We start from the raw sequence: 23,166 nt of genomic DNA on the forward strand, positions 1-23,166 counted from the left end.
AACTGGGAGAAGAAAGTAAACTCCAGATTTTCATTTACTTAAAGCAGGCATATCCAAAGTGCAGCCCGGGGGCCAAATGTGGCCCTTTTTCAAATTTCAAGAGGCCCGCAGCCTCTTCTCCCCACTGGAGTTATTTGTTTAGTCTTTCATAAAATACCGTATTTTTCAAAGTATAAAGATGCATATTTTTCCCCTCAAAAAAGAGGCTAAAAATCTGGGTGCATCTTATACACTGAATACAGCATTTTTTGCCTCCCAAAACTCTGCCCCTTCACCAAAATGGCTGTGCATAGCCTTTAGGAGGTTTTCAGAGTGATCCTGGGGGCTGTGGAGGACTTAAATGAGCAAAGAACGGGCCATTTTTTGCTCAACTTTGCCCCCCCCCCCAACCCCAGGAGCACTCTAGAAGCCTCTTAAAGGCTATTCATGCCCTTTAAAAAAAGGCCCATTTTCGTGAAAAATGGGCCATTTTTGGGAGAGTGCAAAAACTTTTTTTTTAATTTGCCTCTTCAAAATCTTAATTTGCCTCTTCAAAATCTTATACTCCGAAAAATACGGTAGTTAATTCGCATTTAATGTTAAGGGTTCAAAGAATGTCAGGCTGAATGATCGGCCCCACACATTTTCACATCACCAAATCTGGCCCTCCTTGCAAAAAGTTTGGACACCCCTGACTTAAAGAAAGTTGACCACTACATTCTGGCAGGCATTTTCTTCCCAGCCTTGGACCATCAGAGATGAGTGAGGATTATTCCAAAGTTCTGAGCAATCTTTATCTGCACTCCAACTAAAAGATTAGGAGGAAGAGGAAAAAAGGTTGGGCGATGTGTTGTTGAGAGAAGCAGAGTATCCATGAATAAAGAGGACCACACAGGTAACCTTTTTCCTACTATTCATTATTCTTTACTATTTCCTGAAGATATAATACAATAACAGAATACTTTTTTTGAGTAGCACAAGTAATTTTGATGAGGCAAAAGTTGTTTAAGATATATAACTACTATAATTGTTCTCATGGAAGCTGTTCAGATGTTGAACATTATTTTTCATTATTCATTTAGTTTAATGACAATTTAAAGCACAGAGACCACAATTTTCCATACCCAAATACATATACAAATTTGTTTTTTGAGGTCAGTATCTGTTCTTAGTATCTGCATACTTATACCGTAGATCAGTGTTCTCCTAACCAGTTGTTCCTCAAACATCTTGAATAAAGTACCATAAATCCCAACTAGTTGGGAACTGATTTCTAGCTTATGTAAAAGACAACAAGTTGGGGAAGTCTACCCTAGGCTACAATTACAATATATGTGCTGACATGTATTTACTGATAAGTACTGACATGTTAACTCAGTTCCAACTTTCAGCAGATATGGCACAGAAGAAATACAGAATGTAATTTTTTCCAATCTATATACTTGCAGGCTAATAAATAAAAGCAATATGAACATAACTACATCTCCCCATTCTTATTTTGATAAACCTTGAAGCAAATTGATTAATAGGTGTTTCCACAAGCTTTATGTGGCCAATGTCTTTCTTATTATATCTAGACATCTAAGCTTTATCAGTGCCACAGTCTTCCTGGATACTATCCAAGTACCTGATGGGTCTTGTACTCTCAATTCAATTTCTTTTAATTCCTAGTGTACAGTTGCTATTGTTTCCTAATGTAAATAAATTGCTTTCTGTAAGGTTGAAGTTTGTTTCATAAAAAATAAGAGTTTTCACTTCTTGATAACTTGACCTCAGACATCTTGTTCAAGTTTTCATTTTTCAAATTATAATTTTAAAAAAGCTTCCAGACATGGGGAAATTTCAACAAGTCCCTTGTAATGTCTTTCCCATCCAGTTCATCACATTACCTTTCCATAATTATGCTCATTTTAGAGACGTTTGAAGAGTCCCAGAAGAGAAAGAATGCATGAATGTTCCTGGTACTTCAGATCAAAAGCATTTTAAAAAAAAAGTTCTTTCTTGTTAATCATTTGCCAAATACAATTCAGAGCTACATATTCAAAACAAAACCCACATACTACATTTGTGTAGGACTTTACTGGATTGTGATAAAGGGCAAATGAGTTAGATTGCTGATTAACTTGACTCTGAAGCTTTAAAAGTTCCTCAATGTGAAAAGTAAACAGTTACCTGTATGTCTTATTTTAAGAAGAAATAACTTGAGCTGACACAAATCCACCTGGTATATCATTCTAACAATTATTTATTGAATTTATATTGTTGCTCATCTCACTCTGCAAACTGCTAGATTATTTTGGATTCTAATTAACAGAATTATAATAAAGAAAACAATCACCTTTTTCTCTATATCAGACATAATTTTACTGCAACGATATGTGGGAATGACCTGGGAGATTTGGCCCAGAGTTGCAGCTGCTATGTATAAACAGATAGGAAGCCCCTTCTAGCATTGAAAAGATTACCTAGATGGATAATGAAATATCTGCACTGGAAAACATTGACTCCATTATGCTGTGTGTTATCTGACTGTTCCCTAGGCAGCATCTCTAGACCTTTAGTCTCTGAATATCATTTCCATATAGTATTACAGATAAAATTATACCTTATAGCCAAATAATGAAACATCTGTACAATCAAACTCAGAGAGCACAGTTCAACTTTGAGCTACAAACATTCTTTTTTTATTGAGACAACATAGTCCAAACTGGAGAATAGGCAGGCAAGAGGCTCATAAGAGATCCTTCCTGATTTCTCAAGGATAGAGGGGATGTGAGAAGAAATGTACTTTCCAGAATTGTAAGAATCTGTTAATGTAAGCTGTCAATTTCAATTTCAATTTTATTTGATTTCTAGACCGCCCCCTCTCCCCGAAGGGACTCGGGGCGGTGTACAGGCACCACATTAAAAAACCATACACATAAAATAAATACCATTAAAATCAAATTAAACCTTAACCCCTGTACAAATTGGTAAAAATTAAAACTCGCCCTAAAACCAACCCATAGAATTTAAAAATGCAGACTGAGGTGGGTAAGCTGGGATTAGGCCAGGCCGGCTAAATTGAACAGGTGGGTTTTAAGCTTCTTACGGAAGGAGCGGAGGTCTGTAGTTGTTCTAATATCAGGGGGAAGGTCATTCCAGAGGGTCGGGCCCATCATAGAGAAGGCCCTTCCCCTGGGCGTCAAATGAGCACAACTTCAGGATTTGCTTAGACTGATTCGCTACTTTAATTCCTCTAGCTGGAGAATATTTTGGAGCCCTCATAATTTTCTATTATCAGGTAAAATCTTGAAGTTCAGCTCAACTCCTGCTGACGAAGGAGGATTTGTTTTCTGCAACAAATAGAAATGGATTGTTATTGCCATCTCCAAAGTTGTTTTTTTGACTTCCCAGCCTAGCGTACAGCAATGACTTCATGATTGCCCCCCTTTCAAATATAAATCAGGTTCAACTATACTTAATGTTTTCAATATTGGTAACTTTTTATGCTGCTTAATTCTAGGCAATTTATGCAGAATGTTAAAATGCATGATTCCCAATAAAAGTATCTATAGAAATTTACTGCTAACATATTTCCATTGAAAGATCTGTCCATTTAGTAAAATTCTCTGCTTCCCCATCTTTAACCAAATCACGATTTTACATTAAGACAATGCAACCCATTTTTCCCAGATTAATTTCCCAACTATCATGTTACATTCACTGAAATACAAGATACATTGATTATCAACAAGCTTCCAATATATTTGCATGAAATGTAAAATATCAACATGGAACAGAGTTATAACCAGTAGAGTCTGTGAGAGAGATGCAATTATAAATGCGCAAGGCAATTAACTGTACAGATTGGGTTTATACTCTGTTCTTAAAGTAATTGTAGAGTCCTGTATTCATTTTCAAATTTCTCAGTCGTTGAAAGCACTGAAATCAAGGATTTCTCAACTAAAGCAATGTTAATAACATTAAGGATTAAGTTGTCCAAATTGGTCTATTCAGTGTACAAGATAAATTTGCTTTAAGCAGTTACTGTATTACTCTAGGAATCTTGTCATCTGATACCAGTCTTCTGGCTAGTTAATACTAGACTGAAGAGATTTAGACTATGCATGAGTCATCTAATATCAACTTTTCTTAGGCAAAAGCAACACCAGATAAATGATATTTATACTTGCTGTGGTTTTTTTCAAGAGAAAAGACCCGATTTAATTCAAGAATATGCATGGATTAGCAACATTTTGTATAATATATCTATGTATGGTTTTTGACTCTACTGCTTTTCCTGAAATTGATATTTATAAAATAAATGATTCACAAACATTTATGATTACAAGGAAAGTATTCATGTGCTACTATAGCAATAGTTGCCATAAAAAGTGGCAAGAATAAGACCTTAGATAGGAATCAAATTGTGGCTGAATTCTTTCCCTAATGACACGTTTAAATTCTTACAAAATTGTGTTCAAATTCTGATCCTTACAATGCTCATGGGGTGAATCTATTTTGCATCAATAAAAACTGAGCTCACAGTCATGAACTACAATCTGATGAACAATTATACAAAATAAGAAATTTTAAAAACAAGTTCTGACAAATAAAATACCTAACATAATTATTATGCAGTTCAAGGCCTAAAATTAAAAGCAACTTAAAGAAATGCTGTGTTGGAAAGTTTGTTTTTCTTCATTTCACTTTGCAGCATATGTATGTATGCATACAAATACATGCACACACACAAACACAAATGCAGACAAACACACGAAGTTAAAAAATGAAAACCTCTCTGCAAAAGCAGGGGATTTCATATGGTATAAAAATTGGGGGATTACATATATTTGATGCAGAAAGGGACAACATTTTTGTGTCCTAGAGAAAAAAAATAAAAATACTTAAAACCTTTGTAACCTTTGGCTGAAATATACCAACTGCATTTAAGCAGAGACCAGTGACGTGCGGTGAGGTTTATGGCTGGTGAGGCTGGTGACGTCATCAGGAAGGCAGGGAATGGGACCACGTGTGCAGGAGGCTGAGGCAGCCTCAGCCTCCTGCACACGTGGTCCCATTCCCTGCCTTCCTGAGTCAACATGAAGGGGACCGCGGAGCACGAGCCGGCAGAGCACGCTCCGTGGTCCCCTTCATGTTGACTCAGGGAGGCAGGGAATCAGACCATGTGTGCCTTTTCCCCTTTCCCTTTTATTTCTTTTCATGATGAGAGCGGTGAGGCTCTGCCTCCCCTGCCTCCCCTGCCCGCACGTCCCTGGCAGAGACCTATCTACATTCATTCATATTCATTCTATTTTGGATACCAGTAGGAGGTGGAAAGTTTATTAAGTCTGATTCAGGAGCTTATACTATGGATTTATAAAATCTGAAAATCATATTTATGGTCTGTTTTATTGTGCTTAATTTCACTTTCAGTATTTGGGCAAAATGACTCTTGAAAACTGGATCATCTTTACAATTGGTTGCACTTTCCTGCAGTCACATGACTATGATTTGTGATGGTTTCTGACAAAACATTCTCAGAAGAATGGATTCACTTAATGACCGACATTCACTTAACAACTGCTGTGAAAAATGTTAAAAAAAAAGGTCCAGTCACATAGATGCCTTGACTTATGTCTGCAATGACTTAAAATTGGATTTATAGACCAAATTATGGTCATAAATCCAGAACTATTTGTAATAGAAGAACGTAATAGAGATAATTCATTTGTTGTCATGTGCTGAATTTCCTGCCTAGGCAGGGGGTTGGACTAGAAGACCTCCAAGGTCCCTTCCAACTCTACTATTGTATTATATTGAATATTCTATTCTATGCAAAGAACTGTAGGATTCAAATGATCTGTGGCAACCAAACCACACATGTTCCAAATATTTTGGTCAAGATTAATTTCAAATATGGTTGAAAATGCAGACAGAAGTGCTTTGAACATTCCATTTGATTTTAGATTTTACTATAGGAATTATTCTTGTCTCCACAATTAGGGTTTTAAAACCTGCAATCTGGTCCAGTACAATAGAAAGGCTAAAACATATTCCAATATTATTGGCAAAGGCCACATTAAAGGGAGTCTAAGAGAAATATTGGAGTGATGGAAAGCAAAGAGCATCTGACTCTATAAGTGAGCCATTCTTGGGGGGGGGGGGGAACCTTGCTATTTGAAAAAAGATTGAAGACTGGTAATCTATTTAGAGGAAAATAATTGTGAAGATCATTAACTGTGTTGGACTGGTGCTTCTGCTGGAGGGGCAGAGACTAGTAAAGTGCATGGATTAAATTATACACTAGAAAGTATGAACTGGTGTCATTTAAGTTATTGTGGGTACATGAAAGTAGAAATCTCTAGCTTAGTGACAGTTGAATGTCACATTCCAGAAAACATGGGTTTTTTTGGGGGGGGGATAGCAACATTCTGAATAAATATAATCCAACATTTAAAAAATAATAATTAGATTTGACATTAAGGGGTGAGCAAATGGGGATAAAGGACACACCATAATAAATGATAACGATCACTGGGCATGAGCATCTTCAAAAATGTCTGTTTCTTTCAAGTACATGGTTTAAATACAGGATATTTATATGTACTATACACACAGAGAAATATTGAATATGAGCCTAAAAGCATGGTTGATCTGCTGACTTATGAGGAAAAATGAAGAGAATCAGTGAAAGATTCAAGGATGATAAGAATTTCCGGATCGGGGACCATACCAGGAGATGATGACAGAAACCTATTGCGTAATGTTTACAGAAAAGAAAAAGATAACTATAAAGATTTAAGGGAAGCATACAATGAAATGAATACTTTTGAATTATGCAATATTTTGTATGAATATGTTGTTGTTGTTGTTGTTGTTGTTGTTGTTGTTATTATTATTGCATCAACAGAAGTGTATCACAGCGGCCAGTTGTTTCGCCGGATTTGGCATTAATTACTAGTCGGGCCCCATCCAGGGGCCTAGGACGTTGTAACGTATTTTCGTAATATGTGTGCAGATCCAAGCAGTGCAGCCTTTTGCATTTGACTGATGGTGATTTTGTCAATTTTTAACTGTTTTAAATGTAATTCCAGTGCTTTTGGAATAGCACCCAGTGTGCCGATTACCACTGGAATTACCACTGCTGGTTTGTGCCATAATCGTTGGATTTCGATTTTTAAGTCCTGGTATTTCGTGATTTTTTCATATTCCTTCTCGGCGACCCTGCTATCACCTGGTATTGCGATGTCTATGATTGTAACCTTATTTTTCTCAACCAGTGTGATGTCTGGTGTATTATGCGCCAGTATTTTATCTATTTGTATGCGAAAATCCCACAAGATCTTGACCATCTGACTCTCGACGACTTTTTCAGGCTTATGTTCCCACCAGTTTGTTGCTGTTTTAATGTTATAATTTTTGCACAAATTCCAGTGGATCATTTGTGCCACTGAATTGTGCCGCATTTTATAGTCAGTCTGCGCGATTTTTTTACAGCAGCTGAGTATGTGGTCAACAATTATTATTATTATTATTATTATTATTATTATTATTATTATTATTATTATTATTATTATTATTATTATATTTATTTGCTGCCTATCTTGGGCAGCTGCCAATGTTGCTACTCCAGGTGGCTCGCAACCAAAAACAAAAACAAAGAAATAAAAAGTTAGTTTAAACAAAACAAAATAATGGAAAAAGAAAACAAAAAAGGACAAAGAAAACAAAGAAAATACATTGACAAAAATGTAAACATAAAAATGTAAAAAAAAAGATGGGTGAGTGGGGAGCAGAGAGCGAGGGGAGAGAGGCAGAGTCTGCTTTCCATTTAGCAACTACCTTCAGAGTAGAATTCCCCCATTGGGTCAAATTGGTAGTTGACGATTGGTTGCTAAATGCAAGAAGAAAGTGTATGATAATAAATGGAAAACTTAATGACAGACTCAACACTGAGCAGGACTTAGGTAACATTGTATATTTCCATAGTTCATATATTTATCCATAAATAAAAGGATGCCTGTGCTGACATCAGGGGTGTGTTGATTGGGGACAGGAAGGTACATGCACTTTCGTATGCAGATGATATCATCTTGCTGGCTGGAAACCTGTATGATTTGTAGCAAACACTAGAAGGTGTTATCCAATGAATATAGAGTTGTAAATCAATGTACTAAAAAAAATTGCTTGACACAGAAAAGATCTGCAAACCATGGTAGAAAAATAGTGGGTGGTTTGTAATCTGTTCTGTCAACAAATAATATAAATAGCTGAACACTATGAAGTACAAATCATTAAATTTAAGTAAAACATACGTTGTCTTACCTGAACATTGATTCTCATGGAACAGCAGGACAGCTCAAGAGTGGGTATTCTCATAGCCTGAATGGTCAAGAGACTGAGTCAATAATTCAGAAGCCACGCCTCTATGACTCTATTCTTCCTTGGCCCGGTTTAACAAGGTGGTAACTTCCAGGATCTGAAACAAATAAGGGAAGACAAACAAGGGAGCCGTCTCCCCTCTCCCACTAGCTAACAGCCAGCTGCAACTACTGGGGGGCGGGGAGAACCTGAGCCGTCCTAATGTTCCATGAGAAACAACGTTCAGGTAAGACAATGTATATTCTCCATGGATACAGCAGGACAGCTCAGGAGTGGGACGTACCAGAGTTAACGTCCTAAGGGTGGGCCACTAAGACTGTTCTGTCCGTCTAGGTGAGTGTACGACTTGTTGAAGCACTCTGCAGCCAAAAGATGCATCCGTGGATGCAAAAGCGTGCAGCCGATAGTGTCGAATAAAAGGAGACAGCGAGAACCAGGCCGTCACTCTGCAGATGTCCTCTATGGGTGCACTAGTGCTCCACGCTGCAGAGGTAGCTGTACTTCTCATGGAATGTGCAGTATTTCCTTCTGGGACTGGTAGATGTTGCACCTCATTGCGCCAATCGTGGCAGGGGACACTCTAGCACCCCTGGAGGAAGGTTGAAAGGAAACGAAGAGAGCCTGTGACCTACGGAACAGGGCTGGCCTCTTTAGGTAGTTTCTTAGGGCCCTACAAACATCCAATCTATGCCATTGATGCTCTCTCTCCCCTGATGGCCCGGGACAGAAGTCCAGGAGGAACACCTCCTGTGATCTGTGTAAGAGAGATTTGACCTTTGGGAGAAAGGTTGGGTCTAATTGAAGCACCACTCTGTCTTCGTGAAAGGTGCTTAGGTCAGCACGAGATGACAGAGCTCCAAGTTCCGAAATGCACCTGGCGGAGGTGACCACCACTAGGAAGACCACCTTAAGGGTTAGGAACTGGAGAGAGATAGTCCTAATTGTCTCAAACGGTTCACCCACTAGGGCCTGGAGAACCGTGGGGAGATCCCATAAGGGAAACCTGTGGACCACCGGGGGTCGCAGGTTGGAGGCCCCTTTAAGAAAATGCCAGATGATCGGCTGGCTAAAGTAGGGTAATGACCATCCCCCATGACCGTGGAAATGGCGGCCACCTGATGCCTTAGTGTGTTGTGTGCTGAGCCTTGTTTCAAGCCGTCCTGGAGAACTCCAGGACCTGAGGTGTGGATGCCCGTACAAGTTGATGACTTTTGCCCCCCACCAGGTCACATTGTAGATGCACATTGTTGAGGGTCTCCTGGATGCTTCCATGGTCTCAATTACCCTGTCTGAGATGTTGGCCGCCCTCAGGATCCGTCTTTCAAGTGCCAGGCAGTCAGCTGGAGCCATTGGGGCTCTGGGTGGAGCAAGATCCCCTGGCACAAGACGATCTGATCCCAAGGAATCCTCCACGGGGGGAACACTGACAGGTGGACGAGGTCCGCAAACCATGCCCTCCTGGGCCAGTGTGGAGCTACTAGCACTATCTCTGCCCACTCGGTCTCTAGTTTCCTGATCACCCCTGGGAGGAGAGGGAGGGGAGGGGAGGCGTAGAGAAGGCCTGCTGGCCAATGACAACAAAGTGTGTCTACGTCCTCTGCTCCCTGTGATGGGAATCGGGAGACAAATCGCGGCATCTGGGCATTCGCTGGCATGGCAAAAAGATCAACCACTGGCGTCCCAAAGTGATGGCAAATCTACTGGAACAACTCGGGTTGCAACTGCCACTCCCCATAGTCCACAGTGGCCCTGCTTAGCCAGTCGGCCTGCAGGTTCACTGTTCCCAAGATGTGCTGTGCCACAATCGATCCCAGGTGTCTCTCCGCCCACGTGCCTAGTCTCAGGCCTTGACCCATAGGGACTTTGAATGAGTGCCCTCTTGCTGGTTTACATGGGCTTTTTCTGCCATGATGTCCGTGAGCAGGAGCATGTGTTGGCCCTTGAGCCGGGTCTTGAAGTGGAGTAGTGCTAGGTGAGCCACCTTGAGCTCTAACTAATTTAGGTTGTGAAGGAGGTCGGCCTTCATCCACCATCCCTATGCTAGCTGGTTCTCTAGCACCGCTCCCCAACCATAAAGGCTGGCATCTGTGATTAGTGTTAGTCGGGGCGGCTCCTAAATCTCGGATCCCAGACTTAGGGCTGGAGACAGCCACCATCAAAGAGACAGAAGAACCTGCGGAGAAATGCGCACCAATGCTGCCGATGTGCTGGTGCCGTCGCTGGAATGGAATCAGGGCCCATTGCAATGTTCTGGAGTAAAGGTGGGCCCAAGGCACGATGCCTATGCAGGAAATCATGAATATGGACACCGACCGAGCACGACATACCTGATGTATTAGTTGGACAAGGCTGTCCCGGTGGTCCGGTGATAAGAAGACTCGTCCCTGGACCGTGTCAATGACCACCCCCAGGTGCTGAAGTCTCGTGAAGAGTTGTAGGTGGCTTTTTTGAAAGTTTACCGAGAATCCCAGAGTTTGCAATGACTGTATTGTCAGCTGCAGGTCGTGTCGTACCCGGGCCACCGTTCATGCTTGGACGAGGACGTCATCGAGATAGCACTGGATTCTTACTGGGACTGCTCGCAGGTGGACCGCCACCACTGCCAACACCTTTGTGAAGGTCCGGGGCACCGATGCTAAACCAAATGGGAGTGCTCTGTATTGGTAATGTATACGAAAATCTAAGAAATTTTCCTATGATTTGCGAAGATCAAAATATGCAGGTATGCCTCGCTTAAGTCAATGGAGGCCAGTCACACTCTTTGATGCCTGCTAAAATCAATTTCAATGATGACATTTTGATTCTGCGATACACCAGGTGGCAGTTGAGAGATTTCAGGTCTAGTATAGCCCTCCAACCCCCTGATGCTTTAGGGACCACAAAGAGGTTGGGGTTTTACCCTTTTCCGTTTCTGGGACCAGTTATATTGCCTGAATGTCAAGGAGATGAGTGATGGCCTTTCTCATACATGTACGCTTTTCCTTGACCTTGGCCATGGAGAGACCCTAAAGCAATTGGGGGGGGGAGGAGAAGAACTTGAGCCTGAGCCCCTCACATACTGGGCTAAGTACCCATGCATCCATGGTGACTGTATCCTAAGCTTCTGCAAAGATGGCGAGGTGATCGCCAATGGGATGATTCCCTGAGGAATCACTTCCCTCTATGGAAAGAATGGCCGCCTCCCACTCGAAAGGGCCTCCTGCCCTGGAACTGATAGTAGTTCTAGTACTGAGGCTGAAACATCTGTCTGTCCCTGTTAAACCCCCTATCTGTCTGTCTATCCGGGCAAGGCTGATAGTACCTATGAGATGGTGTCTCGTGGTCTGTAGGTCTGTAGGCCGGTCTGCGATAATAAGGTGCCGGCTGTTGTTCTGCACTCTCTTGGTGGCAGATGTGGGGAGGACTTTCTTTTTATCTTTGTTCTTGACCAATATTGGATCGAGAGATTCTCCAAATAAGGATCTCTCAGAATAAGGTGCAGCCACTAACCTCCACTTGGATTTAGCGTCCACCTGCCAGTTGCACAACCAGACCAGACATCTGGTGGCAACTGACAATGATAGGGCCTGGGAAGTGAACTTCACCACTGTGAGGTTGGCATCCGCTGAGAAGTGGATGGCAGCCAGCAGTTTATTAAAGTCCTGCTGGAGGCGTGCGTCCTGGGGGGAGATTCGTTCTTGAACCTGTTGGAGCCACAACAAGGATGTTCTATTGAACAACGAGGCAGCCAAGGCAGCTTTAATTGCCCATGCAGCTGCCTGGAAGTTTTTGCAGAGGGTGAGCTCCGCCTTCCTGTCCTCAGGTTTGAGGTTGTCAGCAATATCCCCCGCCACTAGGGCGGAAGATGTAGCCAGGGCCGCCACTGGTGCATCAACAGTTGGAACCTGAAGGATGCTAGTTAATGCTTGATCCATGTTATAGAATTGGCGGTCAGTACCCCTGGGTTGGAGAATGCCCCTGGATGGGCCCGCTGATTTTTAACTACTTCGGAAAATAGCTGTGGGGCAGGTATTTCCTCCTTGTCTGGTTGGGGCTGAGAGAATAGGATACCTTTCTTGGCCGGCTGGGGCTGAGCTATAGGACTTTGGGTAAGAGGAACCTGGGCAGGTAACTCCAAATCAGCTGTAGCCCTGGCCTTGTGAAGAAGTGACTTAAATAGCGAAGGAGAAAAACAACCAGAAAAAGCAGGAGGGTCTGGTTTAGATGATTCCTCATCTTCAGATGCAAAACTTACCTGACACCATCAGGAAACTATAGTTGACTAAATTTTTCTCCACACTTATGTACCCTTTTCCCAAAAATATTTGTAAAAACCAATAAAACTTTTTTTAAAAATTACTCAATTTAAAAAAAAGGATTCCGCTTCCGGTTTCTGTGGACGACGGACATGTTGTCCGCCGCTTGCCGTCCTGATGGGCTCCCCCTGACTCGTGGGGGGGCACAGAGTGCCTTGTAGGGGCGTCCTGCCGAGGGGGCGGCTTGCTGTATTTACATATGATCCGAATTGATTATAAAAGTCATTTGATTCATTAATGTACAGTTGGATCAGCAAGTGTTTCTGGTGTCAATAAAAACACTACAACCTTTATAGAAAAAGTAATGAAGCAGTGGAAGATGAAATTGATAGTTGGAAAAGAATAATACGGTCTTGGGAGAATCAAGAGAGGCATACTGCAGGATGACTCATTTTTATCATTATTTGTCATTGCTACCAATCCCACTTTCAATGATTTTGAAGAAAACAAATATTTGCTATCAAATAGCAAAGATTGATAATAAAATCTTATATTTGCTCTATATGGATGATCTGAAGCTTTATGGAAAATTAGAAATCAAAATCTAGTCATTGACAATCATTGTAACAGTTTTTAGCACAGATAAGGCAATGAAATTTGGATTTGAGAAATATGCTAGAGTAGCAATAAATAGGAATAAAAATCACAAAAAGTAAAGGAATTGAAATGGCAAATGGCCAAACCAGCAGGAGCTATTAGGATGAAGCCTACAAATATATGGGTATGAATAGCTAGATAACATCAAGCATGGACAAATTAAAAATGTGATTAGTAAAGAATACATCCAAAGAGTATTAAAATTGCTAAAGACTAAATTGAACAGTGGAAACTCCATCAAAATAAGCAATATCTGAGCCATACCTATGATATGATCTATTATTAACTGGACAGAAGCTGAACTGCTGAGTTTAGACCACAAACCCAAAAAACTCATGACTATTCACTATGAATTACATTCCTGGAGTGATATAGATAGGTTATACCTGCTCCACAAAAATGGAAGAAAAGATCTACTTCAAGTCAAAGGAATTGTCAAAGACAGAAAGCATAGATTGGCTGGTGACATAAAAGACCGCCAAGCACAAGCACTGATGTAAGTTAAAAATCGGGATTTACTGAATGAACAGGAAATGAAACATGAATATCGAAACGACGTAATAAAAACATGGACAGAATGCTGGCAAGAAAAAATATCACATAAAGTATAAGTATCACATAATAAAAGATTGAGGGGAAAGTGGTAAAGTTAATCTGGCAAAGGCTTACAACTGGAACATTAAAAAAAGAAACTGAAGGCTTGATTTTGGCTCCTTAAGACCAAACTGTTCAAACCAATGCAATCAAGGCCAGACTTGAGAAATCATCAAATGATTCAAAGAGCAGATTGTGCAAACGAGTGGAAGATGCAGTAGATCAGGGGTGTCCAAACTTGGCAACTTTAAGACTTGTGGACTTCAACTCCCAGAATTCCCCTGGGGATTTCTGGGAGTTGAAGTCCACAAGTCTTAAAGTTGCCAAGTTTGGACACCCCTGCAGTAGACAATACATTAGACTCAAGAAAGGAGCTGCCGAACTGAATATAAAGAACAACTAACACAGTTGCCAAAACAATTCATTGAAAAATCTGTAAAATAATCATGTGCAAATATTGAAAAATTAGTGGGAACATATAATTGAAAAAATAGTCAAGACTGAGCAGGTTAAATATTGTGGGATTTCTGAATGCAAGTATATAAAGTCTTGGCTCATCATACATCAGATTTAACTGTGATTAAAAAGAAGGTGTAGACAATTGAGGTGGCAATATGAAGGAATAGTTAAGTAGAAGACAAAGAATTGGAGAAGATAACAAAGTTTCAAGATGTGAAAATTGAAGTTGAAAGATTATGGCACAAACTATTGTGGTCCCAGTGGTTATTGGCACTAGGTACCATACCAAAAAATCTTGGACAGTACTTAAAAAAAACCTGGACATTGACAAAATTCCCATCTGACAATTAAAATTGTCACACTGTTTGGATCTATACATATACATTACTATGTTGATTCGTTAGAACGTGATGCATATGAAAACCAACACCAGCTAAAGAACTGGCATCTGTCACCTCATATGTTGTGTATATAATAAAAACTGGAACACCATTGAATACCATTGCAATCAATCAATTGCAAAAGGCAGTTTTACTTGGAACAGCAATGCAGGTAGTCCTTGACTTGCAAGAGTTTATTTAGGGACCATTCAAAGTTACAATGGCACTGAAAAAAGTGACTTAGTACTGCTTTTCACACTTACAACCATTGCAGCATGGTTATCTGTTCAAACTTCAGATGCCTGGCTAATTTCTATCTATCTATAGTTATGACTGTTGCTGTGTCCCAAGGTCATGCGATCACCTTTTGCAACCTTCTGACAAGCAATGGAGAAGCCAGATTCACTTAACAACCAGGATATTAACTTATCAGCCACAGTGATTCACTTAGCAGCTATGGAAAAAAGATCGTAAAATGGGGTGAAACTCACTGAACAACAGAAATTTTGGGCTCAATTGGGGTCATAAGTTGAGGGCTACCTGTACTTTAACACCATCCAACATCAACATCCACCTATTCCAGATCCTTAAGAAAGACTCGACAAGTGGATAAAAATGCCAAATCTAGTCTTAATCTCTGGCTAAATGCAACAAATCATAATTTTAAACTTGTATGTTACCTGAGTCCCAATTACTCAAGTTACATTTTTTTCAGACCAAAAAATATTTCAGCACAAGATTTGAGAATAATTAAGATTTATACCATAAAACAGACCCCTTAAGAAATTGATGTTTGAGATATTAAACATCCTATAGACTTCCAAGTATAAAAGTATAGTATAAAAATAACTGGTAGAATAATCAGCAATGCTAAGATAGATGCAAAAGATAACCTTATCAAGATCTAGTATTACTATGAAATAGTATCTATTATTACTCTCTCAGTGACAGTAAGTTTCCATGGTTCAAGAAACTATTAAAACATGACAGTAACCATTTTGTGATCGTTTTTAATGTGTTATATCTAATGGACATTTCTACAATGACCAACTTATGACTAGAAAGGTATCACGAAGACCATTCACAAGAGAGAAGATTAGTGGAAAGTTAATTTAATTTGAAGAACAGGAGAGTGCAGGAACTGAAAAATGTGCACACTCAGCTTCAGCTCAGGGAGGTGTTTAATAGCTCCTCTCCTCTCATGCTTGGTGGCTTATGAACAATGGACAATATTCCAGCCAAGCTTGCTCTGCTGAACTATTTTGAGAGCTATTGAGTTCAATTATTGAACAGACATCTCTTGAAAATGGATTGTTTGGGAAAGAAAATAATCTTCTAATTGAAGAAACTGGCTTCTGAACTTTAGCGGTCATTTACCATGGAATTTTCCAGCCGTTCATACCATCCTAGGCTTTAATATTGATATTTTCCAGTAAGTCTATTTCTTTGCCTCAAGTGCTAAGCATTATAGAAATGTTTACAATTGGGCACTTGATTCAGTGAGCCACTAAAAGCTTCTGTGGGGAGTTAAGTTTTTTCAATAAAGGAGAATAAATCAACTAATTATTTCTTATGTCATCCCATGATATGTTCCTGGTTAAGTGCTCCAACCAGGCCAACTGCATGTGGTACATTTGAGATACATCAAAACATCAATCCTGGGTTAGAATATGGCCATCAAACGCCTTTTCTTTATTTTCCTGTCACTGCTTCTTTTTGCATGCCACTCTCAACATTCTTTTTTTTTAAGTCAAGTTTTTTATTTATATATAAATATTTGAAGACAGCATATTGTCCGGGCATTTCATTTTACAAAAAAAGGAAAAAATAACAGATATACTGATAGTAATAATGATAATACACCTAATAATTACCATATTTATACTTATATTAGTTTATTTACGATCATATTAATTGTACTAGCATGCTTATAATTATAAACAACATTCATATTTTACTTACATATAACAATAATCTTTCTTCATCTAATTTCTACCTCTTACCTCTAACCATTGATAAAATGTATTTCATGTTGAATAGTACTCTGTATCTCCTTTACAGTCCAATATTTTCCGATTTATGTTTTCATCTGGTGGGGGTGTTCTCATTTTTCCAATATTGTGCAAATACAATTCTCGCTTCTGTACATGTGGCATTTATAGTTCCTTTATCATAGCTTTCTGGTCTTACACCTAACAAAAATATTTCTGCCTTTAAATCTATATGCTGCTTAATCATCTTTTCCAGCCATGCGTGTATTTTCATCCAATATTTTCTTGCTTTTATACATGTCCATCACATATGATAAGTAGTACTGGAGTCTGATTACATTTCCAACATTTGGTGGACATGTTGTTAAACATTTTTGCTAGTCTTGCCGGTGGCAAATGCTACCTATAAAACATTTTATAAAGATTTTCCTTATATGCAGTAGCCATTGTCAGTTTATAATTTCTATCCCAAAGTTTTTGCCAATTATCTATTTCTATAGTATAGCCAAAGTTTTTTGCCTATACTATCATTGTTTCTTTTATTTATTCACCTTCCATTTTAAAGCTTAGTAGGTAGTTATATAATTTTCTTATCAGTTTTTCATCTGTCCCTAATAATACCTTATCAAGTGTTGTTGGTTCTTTATAGAAACCCCATGTTTTGCTCAAAAAATCTTGCTATTTAGAATTATTGACCAGTCTCAGCTTACTGACAATTTATGACCATGGAGATGACTTTGGCCAGCGCTGGCTCTTCGGCTTTGAAATGGAAATGAGCACCACCCCCTAGAGTCAGGAATGACTAGCACATATGTGCGAGGGGAACCTTTACCTTTATGTATAAACACATGCACACACATTCTTACTTCTCTGCTACAAATTTCAAAAAGCATGATGATTCCAAGATTAGAAGCAAAGATCATTCTCAACTGCAGAAAGATTTCCCCTTTGGGGACTGTACTTAAATCTTTCACTCAGAGAAACATGATTGACTCACTAATTACAGTGCAAAACATCTTTTGCTTAAGCTTCTAATACTGCAACTTGATTATTCTACTTCTATGTACTGTGTTGCTTCTCTGATTGCCAATTGTTTATTTTATATAAGCTACTACTATATAACTTAAACGTATTATATCTTAAAGTAATATGGATTTTCAGTACAAGATGCTGCAAATGCCTTATGTCTTGCATTGTCTTGGGTTCTGATGCAATACCTGATCATAATTCAGTAATCCAAGCTTCAAACATGGGCACACTTTGCCATATTCTGTCATTACGCTCTTTGTTCTGTAATTTTACTAATTCAGCTAAACTGGCATGCTATGGTTTCTACTTGCCCTCAAGTCTAAAATGTAAATCTGATTATGAGTTGCAATTCTTCTTTTGAAGTTAAATGTAATAGCAAACTGTTTTCTGCAAGGGAGAAAAGGGAGGGTCCAAGGAGGAAATGCATGGTTTGGAGCTCACTTATTTAACTCAACTCATGGGTCAATATTCAGTTTGAACCAAATCATTGTGAAGATACTTTACAGATAATGTACAATTCTTTAAAAATTAAATAGTTAAGTTTGAGGTAACTTGGCAAAATATTTCTCAGTAATTATCTTTCTAACAGTTAATCCTTATTCTTCCATCCATTTTTTAAAAAATATCATTTTGGCCCAATACATGTTTACTATGCAAGAGAATATGTGTCTGTCAACCAACTTCCAGCAGTCCCACCTGGCTTGGCCGGTAATGGAATCTTCTGTTCAATTTCTACAAAATCTTAAAGAGACATGGATTTTTTTTTACCTCCATCTATATCACAAATAGTATTTTGAAATATGTAATTTGCAAATTTTGTATTTTGTTTTCATGACAAAATAAACTTAAAGAGACTTTCAAGCAAAATGTATTTCAAAGCACACAAAAAAATCAACTAGGAAAACCACAGTAATAAAAGACAGCACCTTCCAAAAATAAATTGAAGAAATAGAACCATTCCTCTGTTAGTATTTTATATCAGATATTTAACATGACTCTTCTTGCAAGTCTAAAATAAATATGCCAAGTACTGAAGGAAATAGGATGCTTTACTAATTAAGAACAACTACGAGATGGATTTGTGACAAGACTAAAGAGAAGCAGAATATCTCAGACATGGGATATGTTTCCTATGTAACCCATTAAAAGGCTCAAATTCAATTTATATGATGGAGCTGAGCTTCCAAGGAGCCTCAACCATTCAGAGAAGACAATTCTATGTTACATGACTTGATACCAAGGAATTTGTTCTGTCTGTGCATGTTAGATCTCTGTACAGATTTCTTATTGTCTGACTTCCATATTAGAAAGGTCATTTTGTGAACAATCATTGTTGTATAAATGCAGGTGGCAGAGGGTCAATCAGATATGTAAATCCAACAGCCAGAAAAAAATAACCTACAGGAGGCATACCTTGTGTTTACCATCAAAACAGACACCAGCCAAAGTATAGAAAAACTCAAATAGTGGAAGATCGGAAGATGTGGAGGGATATTATCATCATCACCACCACCTTGTGTTTTTCTGTGCTTACCTCAGCCCATAAAGGAAGATAGGATAAGTCATGTTCCTATATTTAGTGATGAAGGTTAGAGAACGGCTAACGACACTTACTATAAAGTTTCCTACTTATAATGTATGCCTTTGTGGAGACAGAAGTCAAAAAGAAACTGTTGGCTAAAAGTAACAACTGCTGAGCACTGACTAACATATTTAGTCAAAATCTTTGAGTTCTCTACCGAAATGTCTTTAAATTTAAATTTCACAAACTTCCTAGCATTAAAATTATGTCCAGCTATTTCTTATTGCCATATGTGTGTGCACATGTATCTTTACAATTCTTTTAAATGAAAGCATAAATGTCTTACAGCAATATAAAGGTTTAATATATACAATATATTTACCCAACGCATACAACACTTCTACAGAGCTTCTACAGGCACAAGTGCCAAAAATTTTAATTAGAATGAGATAAGAGCACAAACTAGATATACCCCATACAATTTTGGTCATCAAATAGAGCCCTTATAGTAATAAAAAATGACAAACTTGTAACAGACTACTGGAAGGCCCAATGACTAGCCCAATGACTCTTCCCCAGCCCTAGGAAAAGGCAAGAGTAAGCTACTTTTGAAATTTTGCCAAGAAAACTCTCCAGGTAGTCTCCATTAAAAGGCCTTACCAACCATTCAATGTTATGGGGGGCTGAAAAAAATAATTTTACAGCCCATTTACAATCTTCACTGCTTTCCTCAGTCAAATGATCATTATTACAGTCAGTTCATCTTGTTCTCTATGGTTCTTTTCTTTTTCCCTTCCCACAAAGCAGAGGGACTGGAGAGGAAGAGATTGCAAGAGACTAAGTTGTTTGCTCTTCAGCACACTGAAAGCAATGGAATAGTGGTAGTGAAAAAAGATCAGGCAAAGGAGAGATAGCCTATGGAAATCATTTGGTTTTTTTCTTTCTCTCCCCCTCCCACTTTGCAGAGCAAAGAGATTGGAGAGAAAGAGATTTCAAGAGACTTAAATGTTTGTTTAGGACCCTGGCAGCTTCCAAACCTTGGACTGGTGGTATGATCGCAATACTTTCAATGTGTACAAGATAACAAAAAGGATCTCAAGTATTCCAAAAGAGATGAAGTGGTTAGGAGGCAAACAAAAACCAAAAGTGTGAAACTGATTAGTCTTGTTTCTTTCCAGACAGAAAGCACAGCTGCTATCAAGTTATTTCCTACTTAGATACCACTTTGCTTAGAGGCAGAGTTGTCAGATTCAATTAGGGTTCTTAAGTGAGGATTAGCTGTAGTGTCTCCAACTGATCAGTAAATAACAAAAAGTATATTAACTTGGACTCGACATCCCAAAGAGGTGAATCAAGACCTTTATTATTAATTCAATATCCCTACTTTGGTTAATTAGGGAAATTCAAATACCAATATGCTGTTAGGCATAACAGTAGAAGTTGTAAGCAGCCGAAACTAAATCTGTTCAGTCATCTTCATGCCAAATTACTTTTAAAAGAGTACTGTGTGGGGGGAGAGAATTATGGTCATTGTTCTATTCACAATACAATCCTAAAAAAATGTATTCAGAAGTCAGCACTTCTGGTAGTCAAGATAATTTATACCAGACTGTAACCTCAAACCTATTCAATGCAAAAATGCCCAGTGACTGCTAATTTTTTTAATCAGAATTCTCAGCCATTTATTCTGTTTCACTCACAGAACCAAGCTAGCAAGCTAGACAAAAAAGAAAAGTCTATTATCTGAGCTGAACTCCGGAATTACATGGACACATTTCATGTGCTTTTCTTGGCAATAATCCAGTTTGCTAATGCCTCCTTCCAAGATGTTTTCCCACCTTCTCAATCTTGCCTACGGCTCCTGAAATTATACCATCACGCGCACACCATGCTTAAAAAACATTGAGCAACATAAAATGCTTTTTTTTACTAGCAGCAAAAAAAAATGTAACGTTTTCTGGAACAACCTGAGAAAAAATACTTATGAAACCTGATATACAAATTAAACCTTTTATCAATAGGGTTTTGCAAAGAAGTCAGCGTTATCTCATTACAAGATAAAACAAATGAAATGTCCAAATCCGGATGGCACTCAGGTGCCACGCTCCTATCTACCTTTGCAAACAAAAGCCCAGGATGCAATTTCACCATCCCAGATTGTCCTTATGCAAAAAGTCAGCTTTCACCTTAGATACTACTGATGCAGGGGGTTGAAAGGAGTTGGAAACTGGCCACAAAAGTGTGTGTGTGTGTGTGTGTGTGTGTGTGTGTGTGTGTGTGTGTGTGTGTAATTTGCCAAGCATTCAATTAAAGCAGGCCCCCTAAACTTGGCAACTTTAAGACTTGGGACTTAGCTCACAGAATTCTCCAACCAGCTGCTGTTGGAGAATTCTGTGAGTTGAAGCCAGCAAGTCTTAAAGTTGCCAAGTTTGAAGACCTCTGAATTAAAGCGTTAGCTAAAGACAAGCTTGACAGGCGAAGAGCTACAAGACCTGTCGAAACCCCGCTTAAGTTATAGTTCCTGCTGAAGGTGGAAGGTGGAAGGTGGAAGGGGGGGGGCGGACAAAAGTGGGAGAGAGTTCGGACTAAGTGTGATGGCTAAAAGGTTAAAAAGTTGCAACGGCCCCTGTTCCCTTCAGACCACGAAGTGTGCGCGTACAGTACCGCATCCGCCAAAAGCCTCCCCCGTCCACAGAGAGCCACGGAAGCTCAGGGCAGCCGGCGCAAAGGTGAGAAGCGTTACGAGGAGGAGGAAACCAGGCCGAGCCAGCCGGAGCGCCTTCCTCCCGCAGGTCAGGAAGGAGCGCGGCTGTTGCCTCCAACGGCAGCTGGAAACGTTAGCGCCCCCGGCGCAGGGAAGCGCGCGGCGCCTCTCCACGGGGACGCAGCTGCTGCTCCCCCCGTCCTGCCCCGGCTTGTCCCGACGCCGCCTCCGACTCGGCGCGCTCTTACCCAGGCATTTGATCTGGAAGCCGGCGGGGGGCTTGAGAGCCCTGCGCATCCAACCCTCGCGCAGCGCCTCCAGGTGCTCCTCCTTGCCCTGGATCAGCAGCACCTGCTCGTCGATCCAGCCTAAGAAGAAGGTCTCGGCCACGGCCGCCGTCACCTTCTGGTTCCAGAAGTGCTGCATGTTGCCCTGCTTGAAGTCGGCGAAGATCTCGTAGCCGATGTGGTGCCGCCCCAACTCGCTGTCCGCCGCGGGCTCGCCTTCCGCCCGGCTTCCCCGTCCCGCATCCCCGCCGGCGTCGCCTTCTCGCTGCGTTCGGGTTGCTTGTTCGGGCGGCGCGGCTTCATCCCCGCCGCAGGGGCTCAGCACTATAGCCAAGGAATGCGGGGCGATTTGCAAAAATTTATCCAGCCTGCGCGGCATGTCGGCGCCGGAGGAGATTGAAGGAGAGCCGCTCAGCGCCTCAGCAACGGCGAGCACCGCCGCCAACTTGGGCCGGCCATGAGCGCGGGACAGAGCCCGCCGCAGCCGCCCTGCTGGTCGAGCGCGACTTCCAGCTCCGCCAGAACCGCTCCCGCCCGGCCGGCCGCAGGTACAGCGCCTCCCCGCCCGGCCCGCCTTCTCCCAGCTACACGTGTGGCGCCCACCCGCCTCCGGGCCAGTGGGCTCTCTGCGACTCCGCCTCCACCTCTCCTCTTCCTCCTCCTCGGCGGCCCTCGGAGCATGCCTGGCCGGCCCGCCGCGCTACTTGCCTTCCGCGGGTGCCTTTTAAAGTGACGCGCTCAATGTTATGACGTAAACCCTTAATTAAAAGCTTTCCTTAAAAGAGTTTCGCAGTTCGGCCAACTTTTCTCCCGGAATTTTGCGAACTAGTTTAACAAACACTGGAGCCTAATTAAAAATGCTGATCACGAGCCGTTGTATAAAGACCCTGACTTGAAGAGTAACTGGGACCATTTCCACTTTATTAAAAACAAGGTACTTCCTGTTACCATATCAAGAAGTT

General features: G+C 40.4%; 1 protein-coding gene across 1 annotated transcript; it reads right to left on the reverse strand.

Annotated features, from left to right (window-relative positions):
* Positions 1-1,088: 1,088 nt before the first annotated feature.
* LOC309395448 (storkhead-box protein 1-like) lies at positions 1,089-22,938 on the reverse strand. Its single transcript, XM_081959710.1, has 2 exons — positions 22,166-22,938; positions 1,089-3,314 (listed from the first exon to the last, which is right to left on the reverse strand). Exons 1-2 carry the CDS (start codon positions 22,581-22,583, stop codon positions 3,283-3,285), a joined length of 450 nt encoding a protein of 149 aa, XP_081815836.1. The 5' UTR covers positions 22,584-22,938; the 3' UTR covers positions 1,089-3,282.
* Positions 22,939-23,166: the final 228 nt, after the last annotated feature.

This window comes from Natrix helvetica (assembly GCF_964273705.1).
Source record: "Natrix helvetica genome assembly, chromosome: 7".
Taxonomy (NCBI): domain Eukaryota; kingdom Metazoa; phylum Chordata; class Lepidosauria; order Squamata; family Natricidae; genus Natrix; species Natrix helvetica.